The following is a 16,502-nucleotide window of genomic DNA, read 5'->3' as shown; positions in this document are numbered from 1 at the left end:
TATCTCTATAATATATACGTAGACACTTTTTCTATTGTATATATACATATAGGCTCTCATAAAGCTACTCTTACTCTCTTTCTCTTTTCCTTCCCACTGTGTTTGGGTAACATCTCAGGCTGTGTTTGTAATAGCTGCACCATGAGACAGGAGATTTCATTTCCCGTCCCGCTTGCAGGCTGTGGCAAAGCAAATGCCCGCTCCCCCCACCCCGCAGTGCCAGTGGTACTGTGGGATTCAGATTTAATCCTCATTTCTTTCTTCTCTTCTGACTGTAGAGAGCTCCCATTGCTGTCTCCGTGAAAGAAGAGGAATTGGGACTCTTCCTGAGAGAGAGGTGGGGTGCAGTGAGGCAGAAAAGAGAACAGTATGTGTGATGGTTTCTGTCCTGATGGGTGAGAGCATCGAGAGCTGAGATGTGTGTGGTGGCTTTTGGGGACTCCAGGAGCCTTGCCTTCCTTGGGGCAGGAGTCCGTGTGCATGGATCGAATCTCTGCCACCATTTGGAGTAGAGTGAAGCTCTGTTAAGGGCCGGTGACCGGATGCCAATTGGGTTGTTACCCACCAGGGTGGCCCAGAGGGCAGCTGATGTGCATTTTGTGGGGGAAGCCATGCAGGCAGAGGGCAGTGATGCAGTGTCACAGAGGTGCAGCTCCTGCTGCATTCTGAGCCCTGAGGTGTGCCCTGGGCTGCGGGCTGTGCTGCTGGGGAGCTGCGGGGTGATGGTCCCCGGCTGCTCCTTGTTCAGAGGGTGCTGTTGTGGGATGTGGGCTGTGCCAGCACAGCTCCATCTGCCTTCTACAGCAATCAGTGCAAATGTGTCCTAGCCTCAAGGTCTGGGGCTTTAGGATTGAACAGCGTAATGGTTTTCCTTTCTTCTTGAAGTATAGGATGTTTAGAGCTATGGAAGCAGTGCAGTAAAAAATACTAATGAATAACGACGGAGTGCAGACCTTAATGCATTCCATTCTCTTGGAATAACTGGCTTTTCTCTGTGGGCTCCGGAGAAGAAACGTCTGTAGAGGCTGAGTCTGTTCAGAAGCCAAAGGATGGAGTCACACCCGACAGCGGCTTTCTGGCTAAAATGTTACCCCGGCATTTCTCGCGCGGCGTGAGCTCTTTGCTCTGCCCCACGCGGACGAGCCGAGGGCACCGGAGCTGACGGAATCCCGGGCCGTGGGAGCTGCGGCGGGGAAGGGGCGCGGTGCTGTGCGGGGGATCCCCGCCCTCGCAGTCCAGCACGAGGAGGCAGGCGGGTGCCGGCGGCGCGCCCGAGGCGGGCTGTGTGGCGGCAGTCCGCTCGCGGCCCCCGGCGCCCTTCGGCCCTCCCTCCCCCCGGGGCCGCTGCCGGTGCCCGGCGGGCGCAGGGCCGGACTACGCGCCCCGAGCGCCTCTGCGCGGCGGCGGTGCGGCGCGGGGCGGGGCCCGGGCGCGGCCCTACAAAGGCGGCGGTGCGGCGCGCGGCCGATACTCACCGGCACCGGCGGGAGGGGAGGGCGGGCGGCGCCCGCGCTGACGGGACAAAGCGCGGCCATGAGCCCGCTGTAGGCCGCTGGGAGCCGCCGCCGCCGCCTCCGGGGAGGGAGGGAGGGGGGTTCTGGCCGCGGGTGGATGCCGGTTGCGGCCGGCCGCGCCCGGCACCATGCACACCGTGCAGAAGGACACCACCTTCACCAAGATCTTCGTCGGGGGGCTGCCCTACCACACCACCGACTCCTCCCTCAGGAAGTACTTCGAAGTCTTCGGGGACATCGAGGAGGCGGTGGTGATCACCGACCGGCAGACGGGCAAATCCCGGGGATACGGCTTTGTAAGTGCTGCCCCAGCGCTGCGCTCCGGGCCGGGCTGCGCGCGGGCGAAGGGCGCGGAGCGGTGCGATGCGATGCGATGCCGGTACCGCCCGGCACCCCCCGCCCGCCGTCCCCCTTCCCCGCTCCGCGTCTCCGTGCGTCCCCCGAAGTCCTCGCTCCGTTGGGGCTGCTGGGACCGGCCCCGCTAGGTGCGGAACGGAGCTCCGGGAAGGCGAGGGACAGCCGCCGGCTGAGCGCAGCTCGGTGCGGGGCACGCAGCGCGTTTGGGGCTGCCCCGAGGAGCGGAGCTGAGCGCCCGGCCGAAGCGCGGCGGTAAACAAAGCGGTCCGGGCGCCCGTTGGCGGAGCGCTCGAGAAGCGCGGTCGCTACAAACGACGCGGTTGTCCTTCCAGGTGACCATGGCAGACAGAGCCGCAGCTGAGCGGGCGTGCAAAGACCCCAACCCCATCATCGATGGCAGGAAAGCAAACGTGAACCTGGCGTATCTGGGAGCAAAGCCGAGGAGTATTCAAACCGGTGAGGAGCCTTAGAGGTCCGTCCCTCTCTCTGTTAGGACCGCTATGGCCCGGGAAGGAGTGCTGCGGCTGACTTGGCTCCCTGCCCGCTCATCCCTGGGTGCTGCTGCCGGAGGACGCGCTGTAGTCGCGTTACCTCTGTGCCGTATCCGCTTTCCGTACCTGTTACACCAGCACAGCGCACCCAAGTTCACGTAACTGAGTTAAAGCCCTTTTCTTCCGCGGCCGATCCGTTTTCCTGCTCTCCCCCCCGTTACGTCAGCGTTAGCACTGAGATCCATTTCAGCATTTTGCCCTCGGGTTCAGTGTTACCCGCGGTGCCCGGCGGTAGATAAGGTGCTGTGCCCGCTGTCTGCGCTGCTAACCGCGCTCGGACGCTGCCCTTTAACCCGGATTCCCATCTGCTGTGCGCTGCGTATCCAAATGAAGTTGCTTCTAAATGGGGCTCTAAGTTTGCTCCCACACACAGCACACAAAATGGACGTGTGTGTGGTGTGATGTCCTGTGTGTGTATCGTGGGGCTCAGTGGGTGCCGTTCGGTCACACTGTTTTCCTGGATGTTTTTTTTTCAGGTTTTACCATAGGTGTGCAGCAGCTCCACCCAGCCTTCATTCAGAGACCCTTTGGGTAAGTGGACGCATTTCTTAACAGTCAGTAGGAAATCAGATTGGCAAATCAGCTTCCTCGTTATTTAAAATGCATGAAAAGAGCCTCGGCTCAGGCGTGGGGAGTCGCAGCAGCTGTTGTTAATGCTGGGAGTGCTTTATTTCTGGTGCAGATTTCAGAAGTTCTGTGCGTTTGTCAGCTCTCACGTAACTCCCAGAGATCCTCCTTTATCCTCAGGAAGTCTCAGTCACAGTGAGCCCGGCGCGCTGCTCTGCCAGCCTCAGGAATCCGCGAGAATTCAGATGTATGGAAAATAGTTTCTCGGTTGCAGTACTTGAGGTGTCAAAGCAATTAAGCAAATTCTGTTCTCGTGTTGCTCAAATAAGAGCTGCTTCCTCTGCACCGTTTCCCACGTAATAATGCTCGGGGTACAGTTTTATCCTGGAAAACAAATTGCATTGGAAACAAAGTCTGTTACTTAATGAAAGTAACACTAGGTCAAAAATTGATTTTGGACAGATGTTATACAAGGCTTGAATAGTCTGCAAAAGTGGGCTTTTGTCTGCTGTTTTCAATAGCTTATACCATCCCTGCTCGGTTAGAAAAGTCCTCTTTTTATACATCTAATAGGATCTGGCAGCTGCTCGGGAAAAGACAAGTGTGCTTCACGAGAACAATAGTGACTGTCATACTGCCTTCATTTAACTGTTTAATGATTGATGCCGTTCCTTTTTTTATGCCATTTCAGAAAGTGAATATTGATAAGGTTTTTTATGATTATTTTCTAAGAGCATTAAGAAAGTAGTGCATTTTTTAAGGCTTTTGAGCACCTCTCTGTTGTGGTTTTTATGTGACTAACATAAATAGATGGGACTTTGGCCTTTGTCAACAGAAATATTTCATCCCTTCCCCGTTCTCTGTTTGTAGCATTTCTTTTGCCTTTTTTGAGGGATGAGGGGGAAGGAAAAAACCGAGCTAACAACAAAACAGAAACTTTCACTCCTCTGCCCTCATGCCTGCAGTTGCCAACTGCCTGGGTAATCTCATTCCAGTGAGTTTATGGGTGCAGGAGGCTGTGTTGTCACAATAGCGCAGTCCCGCTGTATGAGCGTTGTGTACGGTTCAAACATGCCAGTTTTTGTAAGTGGTTACAGCTCTGTTGGAAGGACTTGAAGAACATCTGTCGTGAAATGAAGAGGAGGTTTTTTTTTGTGTGTGAGAGCCACGGTAGCACAGATAGAGAAGCTGCTGTTCTTCAGGAGTGATGGGAGTATCAGCAGCTTTCGGAGCTCTGGATGTAGGCAGCACCTCTGAGATGTGAACACCAGAGGCTTTCCAAAGTGCACAAGAGCACACAATAGAGATGGATGATAAAGCCCAGCACGTTACGAGGTTTTTCATGCACACCAACAGATAAGAGCAAACAGGCGAGGTGTGCAGGCAGGAGCTCACCCTGCTCCCCGTGCAGATGATCAGCTGTTCCTGCGTGTGCCTCCCAGCAGCCGTGGCTCTGCGGCTGTGGAAAAGATGGCTTTTCTTTTTGAGCAGTTCACTTTTTAGCTTCAAATCCAGAAAAATGTGGGATCAAGTGAGTAGGTGTTCCCTGTGATCCAGGCGGCTACTGTTCCAGTTCTTGGTTTCATCATTAAGCCAGCAGAGCCGCACTTAGTGCATGCAGCAGAGAGCACTATAAATTATTTATCAGTTGCCAAGAGACAGGAACCAGGAGACCGGAGGGGTGGGAGGGGAGGGGATTATATATCGTTATTTGCAAGCATCGGTAAACATGAATTTCATTGCATTCAGTCACCACTGGAGCAGAATGGCTAGAAACGTGGGTTTGGCAGAACATGGAGCCGTTCACCTGAGCACCACGGCTGGGCTGCTCTGTGACTTCTGAGTGCGGCATCAGGTGCTCAGTCAAGCAGTGGGGCTTGGCTGCCGGCTTCCCCTTTGTGCTGTCAGTAGATCGGCAGAAACAGGAGCCTGCCAGGCTCCGCTCTCATATTCCCTTAAACTCACAATGTTCTTTGTCCTCTGTGGGATATGAGGATGGATGAGGAGTTTATTGGGGTCTGGCAGTCTTTGGAAGCGTGGCCAACGTTCTGTTGCCCATTTGCTGTCCGCGCTGTGGAGTGAATCCTGGTCTTCCCCAAACAGAGTTCTCTGTTTTCTCTGCTTTGCTGCACATGAGGTGTTGCGGGGTTCTCCCCCGTACCTTCTGTGTCTGCAAAGTGCTTGCATCCAGGGATTGCCATACAGTTTCCAAGAGATGATTGTGCAAGCTGGATGTGGCAAGGAAGAAATGAATGAACAGCCCATGATGTATGAGGCAGTTAGATAAGAGAAAACAAGCCACAGAATGCAGGTTTTTTGGTAAAACTTGAATGGAAACTATGATGAAAGTTACCCAAACATTAGCAAAGATTATTTATAAACCGAAGGCTTCCCCGCAGCCCCAGGGACCCACATGCAGCTGTAAATATTGCCCAGGGTATGCGGAACAGAAAGAGAAACCACGAGGAGCCTCTCTCCTTCCTCCTGCTGTCCTTGCAGGGGAGGCACACGCACGGCAGACAGCACGGAGTCGGTAGTAAATCCTGTTTTGAAAGTAGTCTCTGGGCTGTCGTAACTGGAGATCTTAACAGTAATGTGAGGTGAGGGATGTGGCTGTATCAGGGTGATTTGGAGATCTGGCTTCTGGGGTTAGGGAAGCAGCCCTGGGCCCGGGGGCTCAGTCTGTGGCTTGTAGGTTGCACTTGGCTTGGAGGCAGGTGGGAATGCCACAGCATTTGACTGTGGTTACCATCTGGCATGGAGCTGTGTTTATGTGACCAGAGGATGGGAAGACTCTTCACATGGACTTATGTCTTACTGCAGAAATGTCCCTTTAAAGAAATTTTGAGAAATATCTGAAGCATCTTTGGAAGCTGTTAGGAGTACCTGCATAGGCCACTTGGCCAGGAGCATTGGTGATGTGGTAGAGCTGCCTTGTGCCCTCTTTGTGGTCCCCTTCTCCAGGACCTCCTCCTCAGGGGAGATTCAGGTTGGACATTAGGAGAGATTTCTTCTCAGAGTGGTCGGGCACTGGCACAGGCTGCCCAGGGAGGTGGTGGAAGTGCCATCCCTGAGGTTATCAAGACGCCTGTAGATGTGGCACTGAGGGACATGGTTCAGTGGGGGTGGGTTGACAGTTGGACTCAGTAATCTTAGAGGTTTTTTCTAGCCATAATGATTCTGTGACCCGAATGCCCCAGGCTGGCTTGAGCCCTGCAGGGAGGGGGATTCCCTGGTTCTCCTCTTCCCAGCCGTGCTCTCAGCTCTGTATGCAGGCAGTGCATGGCAGCTGCATTCCTGTGGCTGTGCCTCAGCAAATGAGCTATCTGTGTGGGAGATCTACCAGTGGCTGAGTAAGTGACTGAGCTCTTGGAAACTTACAGTTGTCTCTTGCAGCAGTATCTAGCTCTTTCCATATCTGCACATGAGATGTTGCTCCAGAGACTTCAGCTCCCATACTTCTGCAGCTGCTTATTTCGCTGGCCTGTGGTCCCGGGCAACACTGGAAATGGTTAAATCTCTGTGATTTTGGCATTTCATGCATTGGTCCTGCTGCAGCGGGAAGCGAAGGAGGTCCCTCTCTGTCCGCCCACCCTCCCTTGCAGCTGCTTATCCTTAAAACTTCTCTACTGCGTTAAAATTAAAAAGAAGCAAACTTTCATCTTCCAGTGGTCGTGCTGGCAGAGAGGCACAGGCTGCCCTTGCTCTGTTCAGGCTGACAGCTGACACCCCCGGCTCTGACTTCCATTGCACCACGTCCCAAAGCTGGCCGGCTGCGGGACCCCCGGCTGCTCTGCTGCTCCTGTGGGGAGGCTCACCCAGCACCTGTTGTGCATCGCGTGCCAATAACATGAAAGCTTTGGGGGGGGGATTTCCTAAGAAACACTCAAATTTGTTTTCCAAACGGCTTCAGCTGCTGGTTCTCAGGCATGCTGACTGCTATTCAGACCGAAAGCTTCCCAGTCAGGAAGAACTCCTCTTTTTTTTTTTTTTTTTTTTTGCTATTTTTAAGAATAGACTTGTAGTTATAAATGGCTCTGATGGCTTTGCAAACTAAGACATCTACTTCACGATGGCAAATGCTGGTACTGGGGCCAAGGCCTTGGTGCTCTTGTTTTGGACGCAGTATTCTCATGTTCTGCATCTTTATAGAAGACACAAAAAGAGAGCCCAGCCTGACACACTGACCGTACGCGTGGCTGTACAGCTGGGGTGCTGAGCTCAGGGCAGCACTGGACCTTTCCTAGGGACCGAGCTGCTGAGTCAGGCCCCACTGTGCCATTCTGATGTGTGTGAAGGAGAGCAAGGCTGAGCTGGCCCTGGCTTAGTCTCATTAACACGTGGCCCAAGCTGTGCACTCTCCTCTGTGTGGCTCCATTGGCGATTTGCTGTTCTCCCTCCCATAGCAGCAGCAGCAGCAACCCAAGCCCTTTCCCCCTGCTGCAAGGAGCTGAGGAGCAGCAGATGTAAGCCTGTCCTCTTCTGATCCATTGCCACTTTAATCCCAGTGCAGCAGATTTGTGCACGTGCCTGAGTTTTCAGAGCAGCCCAGCCTGTTCCTGATCTCGTCTTTCTGGAGCGCAGCTGCTGGCCGCTGGTCCCTAACTTGGTGGTATGAAACACATGCCCAGTAATTCGAATGATAAATGCAGCTCTGACCAGCCTGCTTCTGAGCTGGGGACACCGTGAGGGAACAGTTGTGCTGATAATTTGGTAGCAAGGACACCGGGTCGCTTCTAAATATGACTTATATAAAGAACTTGTTCCCCGCAGATGGAGCAGGCTACATACCAGAGCTAAATATACTTTATGATCACTAAAGATGAAAAGTCTCGGACCTCGGAGTTAAACTCACTCTCCTCTTCCTTAATTTCTTGATCCTGTAAGCAGGATCGCACTGAGCCCAATTCCCTGTGTGTGTCAGCTTCCCTGTGCCCTCGCTGGGGGTTTGGGGCAGTCACTGGAGGCACAGCTCTTAAAGGAGACCCTGGAAACACTTGAAATCAAATTTCTTTCTTGTCTGAGCAACCGTTTGTTTCGCTGCTATCTATTCTGATAAAAGAAAGCCTCTTATTTCATTGCTGCTCCTGTAGACAAAGCGTTCTGCTTCAAAATATTTTTCATATCCAAGAAAGAACTTTGATGAATGTAGGAAGATTTTAATTAGAAATCAGTGGAAAGAATCACATAAAAAGAAGTCTGCTAAAAATGGAGTCAGTTAAATGTAGGCAGCTTAGTATATGTATTATAATCAAGCTTGTCAGGTACCGGGGAAGACTTTAAAGATGTTTCTGCAGCTTTTGCTCCTTCCCAAATTGCAGAAGAACGTGGGGCAGCTCAGTTAAAAGTGGAATTTCTGGGGCTTCCTGGCCGTTAATCACTCAAAGCCATCAGTTTTCCTCCTGCGTGCACACGATGAATGTAGCATCCTGCTGGTGTCCTGTCCTTGATGCTGAAGGCACCTGCAGATGGCTGAGGTGAAGAGTTTGCTGCCGCTTCTGTCAGTTCGTGTCTGCCTTGGCTGTGCTGATAACTCTGGGTTGCTGACCAGCTGTGGGTAAACTTCCACGTGGCTTTTTCCTTGGTGCCGGATGGCTTTTGTTTCAGGCAGATGTCATCTCCTCCTCTGCTACCTGAGTGGTTTCCAGCCTGCTTCTCCAAAACTGCTTTTGGTTCGGCCCAACATACCTTTGTTTGGATTATTATTGATCCTTCTTTTTCCCGTGGGTGTGTGGGAAGCAAGATGCAGAGGACAAAGCAGTGAGCTGTTCGGCCTGCTTCCCTGGTGGTGGAGCTCGGGGTGTTACTCTCGGGCTCCTGGTTAAGAAAAAGGATTGGATTGTTGTGAGGAGATGCATTCTCATCTTTGGTAGGCATCCTCTTGGTATTTATTTTTTGCTTTTCCTTTTCCACACCTCTGCACTGGCTGTGCTTCCTGATGAAGGCATAGATGGCATTTATTTTTATTTGTTTCTGTGGGATCCACCTTCATTAGTTTGCACTACAAAGTCAGGGCAAGTGAACACTGTAAAATGATGGCATTGCTGGGCTATGTTGGGTTCTCAGCTACTGCAGTGCTCCGTGTTCCCTAAGTTTTTTCTTTTCTCCTGTCAAAATGAAGTTAGTTTGAAATCATAAATACATAAATACAATAAATACCCTAAGTTGACATCTGTATTTCTTAAGCAGTGGTTCTGGTGGGCTCACCAATCAGTAGGGTCTCACTGAATCCTGCAGTATACCCACTTTCTCCCCTATACTGATTCCTGCCTGGGCCAATCTGTTACAGCAGGCTGCTCCTCGGCCATTGCCATCAGCACATTGAGGTCCTGTGGCAGCCAGGCAGGAAACCCAGTCATGTAGCCGTTTCCAAAGGACTAGAGGAGGAAGAGCAGAAGACAGACAGGCAAATTAGTTACAAGATGAGCAGAATTCTTCTTTTTTTTTTTCTTCTTTTTTTTCCTTTTTTGGTGCTGATTTGTGTTTGTGTCACAGTGCAGCAGGCCAGGGTACATCCAGAGCCCCGCAGTGCTGCAGGGCTCACCCTCGTCTGCTTGGAATCTGGCTGATGAGGCAGAAGCCATTGACATTTCAATGCGCGCTTTAATAGGGACATTTCAGGAATCAGAAGTCTGTCGTGTCAGTGGTTGAAGCCCAGCCCACATCAGTAAATGCTGATGGACTCACAGTGGTCGGTGCAGAATCAGTGTCCCGATCTGCATCAAACCGTTCTGCATCACGTTTGGATTTGAGAACAGGACTTGAATTTGTTGCATTCCTGCAGCCTGGCACCGTGGCTGTAGGTATTGGCCAGACAGGAGTGCTCCACCCAGGGTTAAAGTGCCCAGGCAGCTCCTCAAGGTGATGTGTGCTGTCTTGGGATTGTCCTTCAGGAGTGTTGTTCCTGGGGCATCAGCCATGGCAGGATGTGTCTGCACATCACTTACACCACAGCGGTGTTGCAGCACTTCAGACAGGGGTTTTCTCAGAGCAGCTTTGGTCTGCTGCACTTCGACTCATGAATCCACTTCAAGATCTCTCTTCAAACCTATCACCCAGGCTATGGTTGGATGTATTCTGCACAGGCAGTTTTTATGTTGCTGTGGTTCTAACTACCAGCTGGAGCCCAGCATCCCGTGATACCACTGCTGATGCTGCGTATCCAGAGGGCTCAAACACATCCGTCTGTCCTGGCATCACGTGTTGGGGTAGTGTGGGTGTCTCTGCAGCAGCTGACGGATCAACTCTGGTGGAAATGGAGGCCAAATTCCTGGGGTCAAATGCTGCAGTTTGTGCCTGCAGTGGCAGACACAAAGGGCTCTGTTCCTTTTATTCTTCAAGGAATAAACGGCTGGCCATGGCAGTGGCATTTGTGTGCTGATCTGTGAGGCTGCCAAGAGCCCCGTGCCCGTCTTGTTTCCCAAGTGTTTGTGTGATGCCATGTCCCTCCTGACAGAGGACTGCACTTGTCTCCCACCTTGGCAAAGGCAGCTCTTGTGTGGCTGGCAGAGCTCGAGGGGGCCGGGAGCTCCAGCTCTCCCAGACCAGCACACTTAGCAGGGGAACGTGTGATTCTTGCTGGGCCTCCACCCACCATTACTGCCAATGCCATCAGCATCTGCTGCGTCTGCTGGTGGAGGCAGAGGGCGGTGCTGGCAATTGCTGCTCACCTGGGTGATGTTTCCTACTTGTGCTGTGCATTCTGGATGAAGTTCCCTTCTGACTTGCAGGGTGTGTTGTGGAGATGAGGAAATCTGCAGGGAGGAAAGGAAGGCATCAGAACACACCCCATTCTGGAGGTGTTTGGGATACAGTTTGCTGATTTTTAGAAAAATACAGCACTCCAAAGGAGTTTGGTTTTTTTTTTTCTGAAAGATTTTCAAGTATATTGAAGGAGGGAAAGGTGTTTCAAGACCTTCTGTAGATGCTAAATGCAGCCAGCAGTTAACTTCATCGTGCTGTACTGACTTTGTTGTCTTTGTAGCTGCAAGTAATCCAACTGACCTTATCTTGGGTTGGGTTATCTCGACTGACGAATGACTCGCCATCTGTCTGCTAATTCAGAAGCCCAAACTCCATAATATCTGTAGTGAATTTCCTATAGCTAAGTGCTAGAAACCCACAGACTGAAAAAGCCTTCCCTTCACACAGAACATGATGCTGGAGTTGGCGAGTGTGTTTTCAGTGCAGTAAACTGATGTGTGATGCGTGCCGGTGTCTGCATTGGGCTGGGATTTATTTCTGGAAGCAGAGTACAAGAATACTTATTGTCTTGTTAGCTAATGGTGTTTTTTAGTCAAAGAAGCATTGAAGAGATGGAAATGTTCCTTGCTGAGGTAGTAGTAGTCTAGGATGTTGCAGGCTTGCTGTCTCTTTGGAGCATGCTCCAGGAGGAGCCGTGTGCTTAGAGGCAGCCCCCAGAGCACGCACTCACATGGGGTGTTGTTCTGATGGCTTTCCCAGAGGCTGGCAGCCCAGCCGGGCCATTCCACAGGCGAGGGCTCGATGGCTGAGCCCAAGGAAGAGGCGCCTGCTGCCGCAACCCGATGCGGGCGTGGGACATTGAGCCTGAGGTCTGAGCTCTGGAGGGAGCTTCTGATTCAGCCACGCTGGTCTTAATTTGGATCACAACTGCAACAAAAATGATTCAGTGAACGTCTGTCACCTCATTTCATTCTTGTTAGTCACTGGATGATATCGGGTACCGTGTATTTCTGGACTGAAAGGCTGTGAGCTCCCTCTCTGTACGGCCCTGGAGTGGCCATTGCATTTAATCAGCCAAACATGGAGGTGCTGCTCCCCACCATGCATCCTGCACCAACCTGCTGCTGCTCCTCTGGGCCTTCTCCTTTCATCTGAGGATGCTGATTTCGGAGGCAGAGTTGCTGAGAGGAGGAGGGATAGCAATCATTCTCTCATAATGCAAATTGCCTAAAGAAAAAACAGTGTGTGAGTGGCAAAACAAGAGAAAGATCAGATAATATGTGTGCTTGTTTGGGGGAAGCCTTTCTCCTGCCTGAAGAGCAGGTGAAAGCATCCAGGGCTGGCTGAAGAGCAAATGGGAGCAGCCCCATAGCTGCTGGAAGGGGCAGCCCCAGGGTACTGCAGGCACCGGCTGAGGCCCCGGGCAGTGCTCAGATGGGGTGAGGGAGGTGAGAGGCCCTGCAGAAGCTTCCAGGCCATGGCTGGGGCAGCGCATGGGGTTCTGCTGCCCTATTTCTGACAGGGATCAAATGAATGAGTGGGACCCTGAGCAGCTGAGCTCCGCTTTGCAAAGCGCTTCAGGCATGCAGCAGCCTGCAGTGTGTGAAAAGCCTGTGGGAGGCTTTTAAAAGCGGTCGTGTTTGAAAATGCACTGTCACACATCCACACAAAAGTCCCCCAAAGCACTGTGCAGAGTTATACCTTGGTTCTTGTTTGCCAAAGCAAGTGGGGTTTGGGGGTGGGGATAAGGAGCTGTCTGGGGGGTGTCTGTGGGTCACTGCTGTCACTCAGTGCAGCACGGCAGCCCGATGGAGAGCTCTGGCACCTCTTGGGGCATGGGGCTCTGCTTTTTGGTCGTAACGTGCTGCCAGCTACTATTTGGGCAACCCCAAATCTTTTCATGGGCCTTTCCGTCTGCTTTTATTTCTTTATTCATTTATTTATTAGCTCATTATTAGCAGTTCCTACCAGAGGAGTAGGCCATCCCACACTAAGCATCCCCAGGATGGCTCTGTCTGTGCGTGGCTCGTTCCTGCCGGCAGCAGCTCGAGGTGCAGAGTGGAGATCCTGGAGTGCTGCAGGGGGCTCTGACCCAGCAGCCACCAAGGAGCGTTAATGGGGGAAGAAAAACAGGAAGAATATCTCGTGTTTTACAACAAACACCTTGTAGCATTGCCCTAAACACCCCATGTTATGGAAACACCAGCCTAAATGTGTGCTAACTGATAACAGCTGGGAAGGCCCATGGCTGTTCCCAGCACAGCCATGATGGGGATGGGGAGGGAGCACGGAGCCGGAGGCCACGGCGACGGGCAGGGGCACGCAGGCCGGACCCCTCACTGACCCTCTCCCTTTGCTCCCGCAGACTCACGCCTCACTATGTTTACCCCCAAGCTATCATTCAGCCCAGCGTGGTGATCCCCACCCCCGTGCAGTCCATCGCATCTCCCTACATCGACTACACCGCCGCCAGCCAAGCCTACTCCCAGTACACCACAGCTGCCTACGACCAGTACCCCTACGCTGCCTCTCCCGCCGCGGGCTTTGTGGGATACGGCTACACGGGCGCAGTGCAGCCCCCCATCACCGCCAGCACCCCGGCAGCGCCCGCCACCGCCTTTGTGCAGTACCAGCCCCAGCAGCTGCAGCCCGACCGCATGCAGTGAGCCTGCACCGCTGGGACAGCCTTTTGCAATGGAAGGATACAACTAGGACAGCAAAAGAAAAACAGCAACAAAACCATGATGCAAAAAAAACAACAACAACAACAACAAAAAAAAAAACAAGACAAAAAAACAAGGAAAAAGAAAGTCACCCCGACCCCGTCTCCCATTTATTTAGGTGCATATCAATACCTAAGCTATTTATAGTGTTACGGGCAAACCCAAAGCCTCGCAGGCTGACTGTGCTCACCAAGGACTTGGGGTAAGTTGTTTTTCGATCTGAACAGATCATGTCTGGAAGATGTTCTGAAAGTGACTGAAATGATTCGCAGGAGAACTACAGCTCCTCGCACACATCACAGTCTGCTCCCATCGCCTGTGGGCTTCTTTCTGCCCCCCCCATCCCCCCCCAGCCCTCCTCATCCAACCTGCAACTTTCTTATTTACTGTTGAGGTACGGAGGTACTCGGAGAACGTGGAGAAAAGCAATCTTATTTTTTGGTTGTACAAAAACTTTGTGATACTCAGAGATGCCTTACAGAAAAAAAAAAAAAAAGAAAAACTATTTTTTAATATTTATTGCGATTTTATTCGCATGAGCTGTGAATTGCAGACAGAAGAATAGTAGTAAGTATCTGCCTTGTTGGATTCTCATTTTACTAAATTATTGTACGTAGTTCAAAGTTCCTGAGTAATTGCTGAATCACTTCAACTTGCAAAAGGGAATATCAGCTCGAAGGAGAGCGGGATATCCCTGTAGTCAACGCACTGTACTATTTTCTTATTGTAATTGTTACTCTGTTAAGATTATCTCAAATTTAGGTATATTTTTAAAATGCAAAAAAAAAAAACAAACCCAACCAACCAAGAATACCGAACATTTTGTCTACTTTAGTAGATCTTTTGTTACAATGCTGCAAACTGTGGAGACATTTACAGTATTTATGTCAGAAATTTGGGGCTGTTGGCCAGCAAAGCTCAGGAGAATATCATGAGTGGAGCAAAAGGAAGGAAGGTGTGACGTCGCCGAACAAATGAGTAAACGTGACCTTTTTATGCTTACAACACAACAGCCAAATAAAGGAAGAGAACAGGCAATGTAAGTTAAGTGCATTTCTACAAAGAACAGCAATAAACTATTTTAACTTCTAAAACGATTGGATACTGTTATGGAGTCATGTTTGCTTGGCTGCAGTGCATTAGGGCGTATCAAACGGAGCTGGTGCAGCTGGCCTCTGTCTGTGACCTGCCAGGGTGGGACCTCAGCCCAGCGCTGCGTTGCGTGGTCGCTGCCTGGGTACAGCATGCGCTGTTTGTTGCTCTGTGTCTCCTATGTCACCCGTGGCTCTCAGCAGCTGGGGCTTTCTGAGCTCTGGAAGCATTGTGCTGGGGCTGTGTGGTCTCTGGTGCTCGCGCCCAGCACTGGGTACTTGAGCACAGCCAGCCTGCATGGAGCAGGGCAGATGGGTGCTGAGCCTGTGCAGCAGTGCTTACACCTTGTGCAGCCCCAGTGCAAAGCTAGGCAGCTGCGATCCCATCTCAGCCCAGAGCTCTCAGGCGGCAGGCGCCGTTCTGCCCCAGCCCTGCCTCAGTCCGTGGGCTGCAGAGGTGCCTGCATCCCCTGAACCTCCTGTGCATTGCTCGTGTGGCCACGTGTGACTTGACCTTGCTGACCTGCTTTAGAAATTTGGTTTTCAGGTTTTGACGATTAGAAATTTCCAATATTTGTTTTTAAAAGTCAATAAAATGATTCTGTTTGAACACGCCAGCAATGTATTTAATCTCTGCAAAGGCGATGGCAGGACCGGTGCCAAGAAGTGTTGCATCTTTGGCGCCAGGTTGTGTTACTGCTCAGAGGTGATGCCTAAAGCTGCGATGGGGGAAAAGGGTGCCATAGGACAGAAGCAGGGCAGGATAGTTCTGCATCTGATCAGCTGCCCTGCTGAAGTTAAAGGCACAGAGCGGGCATGTCTAACGTCATCGGTAGGCTTCAGAGTAAACAGCCCATCTAGATGAATGGAAACAGCTCATTCCTCCCTTGTTCGTACTGCATGAGAATGCAGAGCCTGATGGTGCTCTGTTAGCTCTGCTTGGGGTTTTACTTACAACCATGCGGGTGACATTTATTTCCTTTTTAAGTAATTACTTTCTGTATACAGCTGTGGGGCTGCCAAACGAGTAAGAGCTGAGCACCGCGTCCAGCCCAGCGCTGGCGGGATTGGAGCCTGGCCGCTGGCTTTGAAGTCCTGTTGGAGTGGGGATTGTTCAGCAGTTCCTTCTCCCTGTTTTGAGTGTCTGGTGGGGGGCACATTTTGGGGCTGGGAGCTGCTGGAGGTGCCTGGCTCTGCAGCATCCCTGTCCCCAAGCCCCAGTATGGTCCCACAGCAGGGCTGAGCACTGCCTGCTGCCTGCACCTGGCACCTGCCTCTCCCTCAGTCAATAAGAACAAGGCCTCTGAAGATTCATCTGTCAGGAGAGGTGCTTAAATTGCCTTGAAATCGTTTAAAAGCTTAATTATTATTATTTTTGTGTGCGTGCATTGCTAGATGGGGCCTCATCTTTCCCCTGTGCCATGTGGCTGCTGTTGTCCCGGGCCCAGAGCTTGTGCTGGGTTACCATTACCATACTGGTGCAGGTCACCTCCCTGCAGCTGTGCCTGTATGCTCAGTCATTTGCAAGACAAATGCAAATGCTTTTCCTAGGAAAGCATCACACTGGGGCTATCCAGGTGAGCGTTGAGCTGCAGCACATCCACTGGCTGTCACATGTCAGCATCGCCTTAAATGCCAGCACTGAAGCTAAGCCAAGATGGGCATCACTTCCCATCCCTCAACAGCACACCAGGACTGTCACCCTGACCCAAAGGACAGTGACAGCCTGGGGTGCTCAGGCAGTGCAGTGCTGCCCACATGTAGCCCTACTCCTATAGCAAAGCCAGAATTTCATGTCTTGGAGGGAGAGGCCTGAAGTGGGGTTTGGTTGCATGGCAGCAGGGATGCTGGTGGCACTTGCCCTTTAAAATGAAAAGTTCACAACAAAATGGTTTTACCCCCTCACACACAGGGAATGCTAACAGCATCCTTTTCTGTTTTCCCCACTTCTGGCTGAAACTTGTTTTTCCCTCCCTTGTGCCTCTCTGAATCCTG

The 16,502-nt window shown here is 51.7% G+C and overlaps 1 protein-coding gene and 1 long non-coding RNA gene across 3 annotated transcripts in view; one reads left to right on the top strand and one right to left on the bottom strand.

Annotated features, from left to right (window-relative positions):
- Nucleotides 1–1,469: 1,469 nt before the first annotated feature.
- Nucleotides 1,470–15,113, top strand: RBM38 (RNA binding motif protein 38). Its single transcript, NM_001305093.1, is given in 4 exon segments — nt 1,470–1,810; nt 2,204–2,327; nt 2,899–2,953; nt 13,059–15,113. Coding segments are annotated over 4 exon segments (648 nt in total). The 5' UTR covers nt 1,470–1,642; the 3' UTR covers nt 13,360–15,113.
- Nucleotides 3,303–16,502, bottom strand: part of LOC419322 — an 83,370-nt gene continuing 70,170 nt past the window's right edge. The window contains exons 13-15 of one of the 2 annotated variants that reach the window (XR_005841332.2): nt 11,812–11,920; nt 10,660–10,743; nt 3,303–3,373 (exon numbers count right to left, since the gene is read on the bottom strand). This is a non-coding gene — a long non-coding RNA (uncharacterized LOC419322). Of the gene's footprint in view, nt 3,374–8,289; nt 10,744–11,811; nt 11,921–16,502 lie in introns of those variants that run through there. The other variant, XR_005841325.2, reaches the window with a different exon arrangement.

The sequence above is a fragment of the Gallus gallus genome, chromosome 20 (assembly GCF_016699485.2).
Source record: "Gallus gallus isolate bGalGal1 chromosome 20, bGalGal1.mat.broiler.GRCg7b, whole genome shotgun sequence".
NCBI classification, from domain to species: domain Eukaryota; kingdom Metazoa; phylum Chordata; class Aves; order Galliformes; family Phasianidae; genus Gallus; species Gallus gallus.
The sequence above is the reverse complement of the archived record's forward strand: the minus strand, read 5'-3'. Positions and strand labels throughout refer to the sequence as shown.